General features: G+C 41.5%; 1 protein-coding gene and 1 long non-coding RNA gene across 7 annotated transcripts in view; one reads left to right on the plus strand and one right to left on the minus strand.

Moving 5' to 3' along the window:
* Positions 1-1358: 1358 nt before the first annotated feature.
* The window catches only part of LOC123504257, a 20915-nt gene continuing 9773 nt past the window's right edge, over positions 1359-12500 (plus strand). For 3 of the 6 annotated variants that reach the window (XM_045254642.1, XM_045254643.1, XM_045254646.1), the window contains exons 1-5: positions 1359-1502; positions 1903-1989; positions 11653-11759; positions 11947-12100; positions 12465-12500. The exon at positions 12465-12500 is cut by the window's right edge and continues 157 nt beyond it. In XM_045254642.1, the coding sequence (XP_045110577.1) occupies positions 1458-1502; positions 1903-1989; positions 11653-11759; positions 11947-12100; positions 12465-12500 (429 nt within the window). In that variant the 5' untranslated portion in view covers positions 1359-1457. Of the gene's footprint in view, positions 1503-1902; positions 1990-9693; positions 9903-11652; positions 11760-11946; positions 12101-12464 lie in introns of those variants that run through there. The other 3 variants (XM_045254644.1, XM_045254645.1, XM_045254647.1) reach the window with 3 other exon arrangements.
* On the minus strand, positions 2256-5323 carry LOC123504260. Its single transcript, XR_006674777.1, has 4 exons — positions 5309-5323; positions 4481-4928; positions 3483-3568; positions 2256-3312 (listed from the first exon to the last, which is right to left on the minus strand). It is a non-coding gene; the product is annotated as an uncharacterized LOC123504260 (long non-coding RNA).

Genomic DNA, 12500 nt, shown 5'->3' on the forward strand with positions numbered 1-12500 from the left:
TGTTTGCAGGTATATGATGTCTGACAGTTTCAACAAATTATAATATGTGAAGAGTGGGTGAGTGAGGTCGCAGCGCTGGCGGCGAGACATGATGCGTAATAGCTTCTTTTGTTCAATAAAGAGACTGTCGATATCCGTTTTATAAGCTCCCCCCCATAGAGCACGACAATATAAGATATGAGGACATGCTAAGGAATTGTATATTTGTTTAAGACTGTCTTCATCGAAATAGTCTCTGATCCTGTATAATGCACCAGTTTTGTCTTTACGGATTCTATATGTGATTTCCACCTTAAAGGAGTTATCCAGTTGAATACCAAGAAATCGTATTTCATTTACTTGAGTCAGAGATAGATTGTTAATTCTTATGTTAATCTGTGGTGTTTGTGTCATTAGTGGGTGGGATATCATGTACTTTGTTTTAGTAATATTGAGAGTTAATTTGTTACATTTGATCCAGTTTGTCACGTGGCTCAATTCTTGGTTTATTATATATTCCAATTCATTAATACTTTTTTTCCAAGATATGAATATGTTAGTGTCATCGACGAACAAAAGAAATTTTAATGAATTAGTGTTGCGTGTAATGTCATTAATATATAAAGGGAATAATAAAGGACCGAGAATTGAGCCTTGTGCTACACCAATATTTATGATATTATAGGAAGATGCTGAGTTGTTGTAAACTGTATATTGCTGTCTATGACTTAAATAACTTTTAAACTAGTTGTTAGTTTGTCTTAGAATTCCGTAGACTTCAAGTTTCTTCAGTAATATGGAGTGAGAGATGGTGTCAAATGCTTTCGTTAGGTCACAAAATATGGTAACTTGGTATTGTTTATCGTCGATGGCATTGTAGATGTGTTGGCAAAGCTGGTGGACTGCTAACTCTGTGCTATAATAGGCTATGAAACCATACAGATGTTGTGAGAGTAATGAATGGTAATGTGAATATTCCATGAGTCTTGAAGCGATATTTTTTTTCGAATATTTTACTAACACATGGTAATTTTGATATGGATCTTGTAATTGAGATGAAGAGTTTTGTCGCCTTTTATATGTATGGGAGTGACACGGGCTATCTGAAGATTTTAGGAAATACTTTTCCTCGAAGAATTTGTTGATTATGTAAGCAAGATATGGTGATCTTATACTACTACATTTTTATCACTTTTGTATCTATATTATCGTACCCTAAGGAAGTTAGCTTAAAGTTTTTTTTTTTTTTATTACAGTTTCTACTCCATATGCACATGTTGGCTGAGAGAGAGAGAGAGAGAGAGAGAGGGCAATAGTGGACGGCCTTCTATTGGTTGGTACCCTAACTATCGTTACGGAAGTTTCCATCAACAAGTTCATACCAGTTCAAACCCTTCCTTCGCCGTGGTTCAGTTCAGAGCAGTCCTTGGTCGAGGTGATGGTGGTGGTGGTGGTAGTGGCGGGGTGCGTGCGGTGCCATGGTGCCGGTGGTGATGTTGCTACTGGTGATGAGTCTGGTGCAGGTAAGTTTACACAATACACTACTGAGTGAGGCTAGGAAGTGTTAGAGAGGATCCTCCGCCATAGAAACGTAGAAATATATCAGTATCCGTGAACGTAGTGGGTTATGGACGTGTTTCTGCCAGTGTGTGTGTGTGTGTGTGTGTGTGTGTGTGTGTGTGTGTCATATTGTCGTTTCCTGTAGCCAGTGGAGACAGTGACAGACGCCATCACAGCGGAGACTATAAGGTAATCATGGATATTAGTGTTTAAACTCTGTTGTGAAATCACGTGTTAGCTATTAGCAAAAAGAGAGAGAGAGAGAGAGAGAGAGAGAGAGAGAGAGAGAGAGAGAGAGAGAGAGAGAGAGAGAGAGAGAGAGAGCAGAATACAATTGGTTTTGATGAGTTGTTTTGCTCACAGACGGGAGGTTATCACCCGGCCTTGCTAGACGTGGATGGCAAGATGATTGTGTACGACTCGACCAGAGAGGAGCCTTACTGCTACCCGGTAAGTCTTCACTCGGTGCGGCAATGACGCGTAGTTACAGTGTAGACTGACTCACCACTTGTTCCGAAGTATCTCGCCTTTTTCATCAACTTAAGAAAGATCCGAAGCTCGTGTTAAACTAGCCACATTGTTATTATTGTTATAATCATTATCATCTATTATTTTTTGTCAGTTGTTTGTTTGTGATAGTTGTTGTTTTCCTGCTGTGAACTTATGAATTAAAACACCATTTAATACTATTAGAAAAGGGAATTGAAATATTCTTGTTGGATTTTTACATCTATTCATTAATATTTGGTCTCGTGTACATAACCATTTTTGAAGCTTGTGATAAGTAATCTTGATAAATCCAGACGAAGTTCTGTCATTAATTAAGGAAAACTTCTGGAGTCAGCCATCATCATTAGTCGTTTTGGGATATCCTGTAGCTACGTAGTAGCTTTGACTAACCTTTGTATAGACTACTGAGACGAATGGAGCTAGCGTTTCCTCGTATACAAACGCCACGATAAAGCTTTGATAAGCTGTTATGAAGACTTTTTGAGACGAATGGAATGTTTTTACCATCCTCCCATTCTCTTCAAGCGCACTAGTATATATTTTCAGGTGTAACCCTTCGAGTACCAGATCAACGTGTGCCTGGTGGTGCTGAGCAACCAGCAGCCGTGAGTCTCCGCCTCAGAGCGTGAGTCGCGGCCATGCCCTCAAGGCCCGTGCCAAAGTCACATCTTGGCAACTATTTGGACCTTAGAGAGCTCGACCGTATGACCCGTAGCTCATCCTCAGAGACCTGAAGGCTGTAGGCTCTTAATGGCACTCTCTGGGTCAAATATACTCGTCTCAGTCCATAACCTGCTATCCACTGTCGCACTTTGGACATTCAGTGCAGGTTCGGCCTTGTGGTCTAATATATGAGGCCCTGTGGAGTCACTTCTCCAGGAGAGACTCGTCATGCAGGTGCAGTTATAAGGTTCCGTATCCCAAAGACAAGCAATCCAATGTCACACCTTGGATTTATGATGGCTGGTCGAGGTCCTCGGAGCCCTTACACTTGTACTTGATGCGTCATCGCCCTCCAGGATGTGGTTCCGCTGGTCCGGAATTCGAGGTGGTCACACCCGGTGCGTGAAGGAGTCATCCAGCATGGTGTTCGCTGCATGGCAGAGGGAACTTGCGGCTGGTTGTTGTTGTAGCCCCCCTTTGTTTTCGGGGTAGCGCAAGATCGGTTGTTACGGCCACCCTCTGTGGCTTTCTGGGTGGCGCCCCTCCATCTTTGTTGTTGAAGGTGGCGTTGCTTCCTACAACCTAACCCTGGCCTCATACCTGAAGGCAATCAAGGACATGTCAGTATTTCAGCAACCATATCATTGAAGCACAACACAAACTTTGATTATGAAAAAGTTTACATGCTTCATATTTAGCACAGGCTGGATAGTTAAAATTGAAGGCTAGATAGATAATTGTGCGCAGGTAGATAAATATTTCGAACTTACTTGTTCCCCGAAATGACCCTTCGATCTTGGAATGTTGTGACCACGAATCCGGATCCGGTTTCAGAAACCACATAGTGAAGACCCCGCTGCAAATTAAGGAAAGTCATTAGTGCTGATTGCCAGATTGTAGTTAAAGGCTAAGTTAGAGACGCACGCTATAGATACATGTGGATTTTAAGCTCTTCAGTACCATGACACGTTTCCACATTCACTCTCCTTAATATCTGATGATTTCATAAAGCTTCAGAAACTTATGTGGGGATCAAAATAGTGAAGACTCTGGCCATTAGTCTTATGACCGCCATAATTTGTTTCTAATGTAAATAAAATCGTCTAATTATTGAATATTCAAAACTCATAAAAATGTGCCCCAATAGTGAAGGAGTAAGCTCATGGTAGAAGTTTATCCCTTATCCTAGGACACAGCCAAGGTGACATTCGAGTTTCCACAGTATACTTTCCCAAGCTATCCCCATGCACCCATTTATCGGCCAATCAAGAGGAAGCTTCAATAGCTGGATCACCTGCTGCCTGGGCCAGCTGGGAGTCAAACCACTGCCTGCAGAGTCAGTTTTTTTTCCCAGTCTTGCTCGTTGATCACTGCACATTAATACTTCCTTGCTGAAGTCAAGACCCTCAAAGCAGACTAGACTCTCTCTTATCAAATGTATGGGTAACTAAGTAAGTCATGGAGAGCAGTGAGCACTACCAGCACTAGACACGGAGCTAGGCATGCAGAGTCACAATGAGAGGTAAACAACACACGCTGAAGGAAGTCTTGCATCTAGTGAGTATCCCCGTGTTCACTTTGGTCTTCCTTACCAGACCTTACATTACCATTTCTTCTTCTTCTTCTTCGATGTCACTATTTTAGTAATTTTCCGATGTTACAGTTTAACACATCACACTTAAACATGTCTAACAGGCACTGAGCAGTAGGAGATAGAGAAAGCTTTTGATTTCAATAAGTAAAAGATAATCTTAAGCTTTCAACTTACTTGTTCCAATGTATGGAATTTTGAAGAGGTAATTTTGGGTACTGAAACCTAACCCCTCCTAAAATAGCTAAGACGACGACGACGACGAACCCTTCCAACGCGCTTCTCTCTGTCTATAGCGCTGTAGAGTGCTGCTCGCCGGCCCTGGCTGAGGTTATATACCCCTGACTGCAGGTTGCGAGATGGCGCTATTCTTTAGGGCCTTAAAGTGCCACGATTGTCACCAATTGCTAACGTAATAGACTGCTGAGTGATGAATGATGTCTCTAAAATGAAGCAGTGTATTGTGATTGTACTAACATTATTTGCATGGATTGGAGTAGTCTGGTTTTGAGTTGCACAGAGTGGTGCAATCCAAGGAGGCGGGACTTCCCCGTCTGGAATGCAGGGTGCCGTGTGGTAGGTTAGTGTGGATTGGTGAAGAAGCACATGACATACGAATACGTGTCTGAAACGAATGCTGACGTTATTCAAACAAATCTGATATCATATAGTACAGCAAGATTGTCAGTGAAGAGGCATTGGCAGCGATGGGGAGAGTTGAATCCTCACTGGTTTAACTATTCTACATAGAGAAAGCAACATACAAAACACATATGCACTTTCTGATTGCATTACGTCAGTCTTAGGGCCACTCGAAAGTCGGTCTCGGTATCTTAGCATGAGTGTTGGTGACTGAAAAGGACGTAACGCAGATGAAGATAGATCTCACCATGCATATTTTTTCTCACCTACATATTGGTTACACATTATTCTTATTTACTGTTAGATTACGAGATAGACTTCCGAGTGATGCAATGGCTTGTTTGCTGCGTCCATTAACCCCACCTCGTGATTCAAGCTGCGAAGTACAGATTGGTGTTTATCTTCCATTAAAGTTATCACAGAGCAACTGGAGTGGTTTACATTACAGATGTGCCCTCTTCAAACGAGAGCTGCCTAAGTGTGACTGAGCTGCGACAATTATAGAGGAGTGTTGTTTTGAAATATGTGCAGATTGATCACGTGTTGTATATTGGCTCAAGGAAATCTTAAAGACATAAAAGAAAATTACAATAAGTTTTCATTGTTCTAATCTTTCAGTCTAAACACCATCCATTTTCTAAGTTATGGAACAAATCCTTAACACCTTCATTCCTGGGACGCATTTTTTCTTGATTTTTGCGTATGATTAGACGGTTTTATTGACATTAGGAAGGGTTTATGGAGGACAGACGATTATTGGTTGAAGCTGTATAAGATCACCAAAGAGTAACTAGAGAGGATATGAAAATTTGTCACAGTGCTGAAGGGAATAAAGTGTTAGAAAGGGTACATTTTGTGTACTGTAATGCCTTAAGGTACAGGGGCGGTTGTTTATGTCATGGAACAGTTTCATTACGTCATTAGCAAAGTTTTCTATCTTATATAAGGGAATGTTGCACCTTGAATATACGATAACCGGAAGGAAGTACGTATTTTTTTTTAGAGAGAGAGAGAGAGTGTGTGTGTGTGTGTGTGTGTGTGTGTGTGTGTGTGTGTGTGTGTGTGTACGCGCGCGCTGCGGGGAAATTATTGGGACCTTCAAGTAGGAAAAGTTCTTCGGGAGTTTTGTTTTCTTTCTTGATTCACCTGTGCATTGACTAACCTGTCCTCGAATGCTGTAATCTTTTTTTTTTCAGCGTTAATTCGATTTGTTTGTTAAGGAATAGACGATAGCTTGTGTTTATACTTTATTCAAATGTGTGTGCGTGTGTGTGTGTGTGTGTGTGTGTGTGTGTGTGTGTGTGTGTGTGTGTGTGAGTGAGTGAGTGAGTGAGTGTGAGTGTGAGTATCTGAGGTTCAGGGAGTGTGTATTTATCTCATTTTAGTGATTGTATGCCTGCCTGTTACTTGGATAAATGAATCGTAAGTTGGCAGTGCTGCACACACATAGCCACATATAAACACTCTCTCTCTCTCTCTCTCTCTCTCTCTCTCTCTCTCTCTCTCTCTCTGACTGACATTGATAAGTATAGGACAAATATTAAGTACCAAACTTGATATATAGAATTTTCTCCCGTAACTGCAAGAAACTATATATCTACATAAGCGTGTTACGTTTGTCGCGGGACAGACTATGAAAACCATGATAACGGGGACTGATTCCCGGTGTAGCCCACATGTAGCATTCGGTATTTGCTTGGTGAAACTAAAATTATCCATCTTATCGTGTGTATATATCCTAAAAGGAGGTTCTTCGGGGAATTCTGTAAGGATGGTTTGTGGGATGACGTCAGGCGTGCGTCACAGGAACCTGCCTAGGATGCATATGGTGTTCGCTTTCTCTTTTCCCATCTGTCATGTGCCTTCGAGTTTTGTTGTATACTCAGTCAGCGTTCTTAAGAATCATTGAGCGTTGAGAGGTGTCGCGATATTGTATGGCTACTTATTTGATTAGTTTCATGGCTGGATTTCAGCATCAAATCACTACATAGCAACTCGAGACAGGTGGCTGGAATTCCTGCCCGTCTGGTCTTCCCCACCGCAGGAAGTGAAAGCCTTGCCGTGGTCGAGTCCCGGTTTAGATCTGTGATGCCGGCTGAGGAGACTGTGTGTGCGTGTGTGTATCTATGCGTGTGTGTGTGTGTGTGTGTGTGTGTGTGTGTGTGTGTGTGTGTTGCTATTTATCAACACTAATGACTGAAATAGTTACTTGAATTTGAGACTTACTATTCTCCTACTCGTTACACTCTACCATAGTGACCTTGATCTCCCACGGTGCCATAAGAGAGGTCGCTCGTCTAGTTAAGCCTGTCATGTTACTTGGTGGATTCAACCAATTAATTTAATGCCGCTTTCTTCTCTTACTATGATTTCTAAGACAATTACTATTTTCCTACATTGTATTTGCCTCAAAGCACGCTCTACTGGTGTCTGGTAGTGTGTATAGGGCACTCCATGTTTCTTGAAATGTGAAGTAAGGCCATAGTGTCTCAGCTAGAAGTACAAGTGTCAGTCATGTCCACTTGACTCACGCGCCTCCAGCCAGCGTGATGTTTTTTTTTTATGTAAGATGGAAAGACTGGCCAAGGGCAACAAAAACTGATACAAAAAAACAAAGGCCCACTGAGGTGCGGGTCCCCCAAACTAGCTGAACAGAAAATAAGAGAAGGGGACTCCAAGTATGGTAAGGGAATATTTATTTAATTTTTTTTTGGCTGGGTTTGTGTTCTATTCGAGCACGTTGTTAATTCCACGAGAGTGATACAAGCAAGGAAACTCCATCAACCAATCCCTCCAACAATAAAAATGCAAGAAGTCTTAGCTACTGTTGTTGTTGTTGCTCATGAAAAAGGACAATAACGATAATACTATAAACTACTAACACAATCGTAGAGCAAACTGTTTTGAAGTGGCACAGTCCTCACCGGAAATACGATATCTACATGACTTTATTTTTTACGGAGATGTTTACAAACTCTGCCGGATATCCGAGTAATTGTTGTCACGTTTAGCTTGAAAGACGAAGTTCCCAGCGACCGCGGATATCCGGTTTGGTTGTTTGTATGTTGTTGTGACGCCAGTGACTTGGTGTTTTCATGAAATCTCAAGTTCGTGTTTTGATATGGTTAACCCCTTCATTACCTTGACGTGTTTTCGTATTCATTCAGATATGGTAATCTTATACAGCTTTAGAACCTTATATGAGGATTAAAATAGTGAAGACTTTAGCTATTAATCTTTTAAGCTCCATGCACACTTCCTAATGTAAATGAAATCGTCTAATCGCATAGAAAGGAAGTTGGTACCTGTGTGTGTTGGTGACGAGTGTGACGGCACCAGCAGGAATAGCAGACTTTTTTGTTCTTGTAGAGGACTCGTTTTTTTTTTTTTCATCTGATAGCGGTAAGAGTTTTATTGATAACCCTGAACCTGATCTGTACCTGATGTCATCCACACTGTCACAGCTGCTCGCTAGATGAGTGGCCGCGTCCTTGCCTGTCAGTTAGCTGGCTGAAGTTCTAAGATATTCCCTGAAACGCTGAATCACTATCCTACTTCAGTTTTCAATTATTTCTTCCTATCTCTCATTTGAACCTAAATATTTTTTATCTTGAATCAAATGTTTGTTACTCTGTCCTGAGATAAGTCCTCTTTGTTATAAATCCACATAGCAATTAAAAACTTAAATCATATTCTCTTTCAACCTACGTGCGTCTTTTTAAGGAGTACAAATGCAATCTATGAGCTCAAAGTGAATTATAAGGTTGATATTCTGAAACACTCCTGCGTTGCACCTTCATTATTTTCAAAGGCCTTTAGTTGAAGTGCCATAGGTTTTCAAGGGTGTTTCTGTACTTATAGTGACATGTTTACAAGTTTTTTGCATTATCAACAAGAAAAATACTCTTTAGAACTCGGCTAATAGTCTCTGTAGTCTTTAAAAAATGGTCACTTTATATATGAGAGAGGAAACGTTTCTGAAAATGTTGCTTAAACAGGTGAGCACGAGTCCAACACGTGACCCCCATCGATGACCGATCCTCTTGAGCTGAAATGTTTTATCAGCTGATTGTGCTTCACATGAACAGGAAGTCATACGGACCTCCCGGCGTGATGCATTCTCGTTGTGCGTCACCTGATACCGAGTCACACCACAAATTAGACGCGTTTATGATTATTTCCTACTGTGTACAGACACCAGAGTTTGTTGTAAAAATAAGGTCTGGGGTGAATGCTATAAATACCAATGGCCTCAGTGTCCATCTCCGTCTCACTGACCTTAAGTCGTGAATAATCTGTTACCCCAAGACATCGCAATATATTCAGGTTTTCACATTTATAAGTTTCTCCAGGTATGACCCTTTGCTATTCCTGGCCATACAATTTTTCATTAGCAACACCTGATAACGGTAGATGGAGAGGAAAAGATGACATGCAGGTAGGACAGCCGGGCTACATCACAGGCAGCTGTAGCCAATGACAACTGCCATGAAAGAAGGATGACAGATATCGCTTTGGTTTGAAATATAGGTAGGAAAATTGCTGCTTAAGTAGGGAGCCGACATACATTATAATATACATACAAATGTGAGTGTACCTATTTGTTGGTGCATCATATATATACCTGTGTAAAGACATTATTGTATTCATGTTGATTCTGGCAAATTTGTTTTAATAGTGTTGCCAAACGCTTCCCGCACAAGCGGTCGCCGTATTTCACCTGGGCCTTAGTTTGTGTGAGCAGCCTGGCAAGGCACAGCGCCGGTGGTGAGAGACAGTGAGAGTGGCGAAGATTAAGATAATGATGTAATATTATAAGTAATGAAGAGAATAGTATATGTGTGATCTTCAATAATCAGAGGTTAACTATATCTACACCACTGAGGACACAAAGCGGACAGCAGTGTAGGGATGGGTGGCTACTGATGATACGGACAGCAGCCAGTCTTTGGTTAACGTAAGTAATATATTGGTGTAATTCATCATTTCACGGTGCTGCCATGTCATAACCTAACCTTGGTAACCTGTAGGGCAGCATATCAGTAAACTAACTTCTACAGATATTTAAAAACTCCCAATAATCAAACCTTCAACAAGTAAACAAGCTAATCCCCTAACCCACTGCCTCTCTCGGCCATTGTTTGCTTCATCTTTCACTCATTACAGGCAAGACAGGTCACAGAGTGGAGCTATAGGCCTAATCTTGCATATCCGTTGTTGGAATATATCAGCAATTGCCTGCTTTGTGTTTTATGGAGGCCTAGTGAGGGAAAAGGGGCGGGGCGTGACGAGACGCCAGATTGTGACGTCATCACTGACTCCCGCTCAAATGTTCTGCCCGCCGCATATAGTCGACTTCCATTATTATTTACATTTGACTCAGTTTATTTATTTCAAGTCACAAGTGCCAGTTAAGAGTTTCTAATGATAGTTCGTCGTGTTTTACGTGTCTTCCATGCTTGAGCTGAGTGAAGTACGGGGATTTAGAGAGAGTATGGGACTTAAATGAGAGGGCGAAAATATGCAAAAATACGTTCAAAAATTTTTCCCCGCTGTAAGTGATTTTTATTTGAGGTTATAGCGAAGTGTTGGTGATTTCAAAGGATAGTTTATGAAGGAAAAACTGTGTAGGGCTCCTGATAAGTTAAACATGTGGACCTTAAGAATAACTTGTATCCCTGTTAATAATGTAAAACACGTCATTTCTAATATATTTATTTTTCTAATTGGGCGTGTTGCCAGGTCTTGGTATATCGAAATAGTAGTGATAATTTTTAAAAAACGTTAGCAATTCCATTGAGTGAAATTGGTGGGCTTTAGAATGGTTTTAAGTATGTCGAAGTTCCAATACTTTATTAAAAATGTTTTTTTAGATATTTTCATTATTCCTTATTCAGGAAATATTTTTATATTTTAGGAATTAGTTTCGATTGATAACAAGTCAGAATTTTTATAGCATTCGTGTCCAGCTCCTTTTTGGGGAATCATCATTTTCAAAATGGTTTGCATAACGTATATATGACGTTATCAATGGGGGGTGGACTCGAACTACACCTCACTTCCGGCCCGAGGGTGTGCGGGTGGGTGGGTGGGTGGTGTGTGTGTGTGGTGTGGTGTGGTGTGGTGTGTGCGAGTGAGTATGGGTGTGTGTGTGTGTGTGTGTGTGTGTGTGTGTGTGTGGTGTGGTGTGGTGTGGTGTGTGCGAGTGAGTATGTGTGTGTGTGTGTGTGTGTGTTCGTGTGGTGTGTGTGGAGGGGTGAGGAGGAGAATGGTGGAGATAGAAATGACGTGGTGACGTTCTATTCACGGGAAGAGAAGGGGCATGGACTAGGAGGGTTAGGTCAAGTTGGTGGAACTTAAGGTTTTAGCTTTTGAGGTGGTTGAACCAATCAAAGGAAAACTAAAGCCGTCACCTGGCGTAGGGCTAACAGGTGTTGCTACTGGGAAATTACATGACCAGGATTGGCAAGGAGTTAAGTGCTGGCACCTGTACATATACTTGAAGTTGTTAGTGCGTGTATATATTATCTTAGTCTCTCTCTCTCTCTCTCTCTCTCTCTCTCTCTCTCTCTCTCTCTCTCTCTCTCTCTCTCTCTCTCTCTCTCGTCTTCTTCGTTTGTCTAAGGTAACAACTACAAGTAAGTTTGAAGGATGATTGTGAATGTTTTGCAGTAGATGTATGAACAATACCATGTTTTGTTGTGCAGGGCGCCAACCATCCTGACAAAACAATCTTCAAGGACTCGCAGGAGGCAACAGCTCGTAACATAGGGCGCGTCCTGTGTCGTAGCCTTGGATACACCCATCTCGTGCGGTGAGTCTTACGCACACTTCCCATGCCTCCCACGCTCTCTCTCTCTCTCTCTCTCTCTCTCTCTCTCTCTCTCTCTCTCTCTCTCTCTCTCTCTCTCTCTCTCTCTCTCTCTCTCTGTGTTGTATTTGAATTCCTCACATGCCCTAATAGTATGTACACTGAATAGATTTGGACCGTATCTGCATAGGGAGTACGGCGTGCCAGCTGACGGGTTCATCGGCACACGACTGCTCATATACTGTCAAGGCTACGAGCGACTCATTGAGCAGTGCACCACCGACAGAGGTGCCAAGAATGACTGCAACGAGCTCCTAGTCCTGGAGTGTGGCAGATGTTCAGAGGTCAGTGGCTTGTCCTGCTACGTAGCACTATTATACGACACACCTGATGAAAAAAAAAAAAAAAAAACTCAATTCTAGGTTTCAAAAGAATCATTTAGTGTATATTTTCGGTGTTTCTGCTGAATAATGAAGAACAAAAATGTAGTTAGTTTACTTCTTGACCACTTTAGTACTAGAACGCATTTTTATCATTTTTGGGTATGATTAGGCAGTTTTATTGATATTAGTAAGGATCTATGGAGGTCAGGAGATTAATGGCCAGAGTCATTGCTATAATAAACCCCCACATAAGTCTCTCAAGCTGTATGAAATTACCAAGTAGTAAGCAAAATAAATATAGACATGAGAGAACAGAGCATTTCAGAATACGGGCCTATGTATACAAGCGTTTCAGCAGGAA

The sequence above is a fragment of the Portunus trituberculatus genome, chromosome 15 (assembly GCF_017591435.1).
Source record: "Portunus trituberculatus isolate SZX2019 chromosome 15, ASM1759143v1, whole genome shotgun sequence".
NCBI classification, from domain to species: domain Eukaryota; kingdom Metazoa; phylum Arthropoda; class Malacostraca; order Decapoda; family Portunidae; genus Portunus; species Portunus trituberculatus.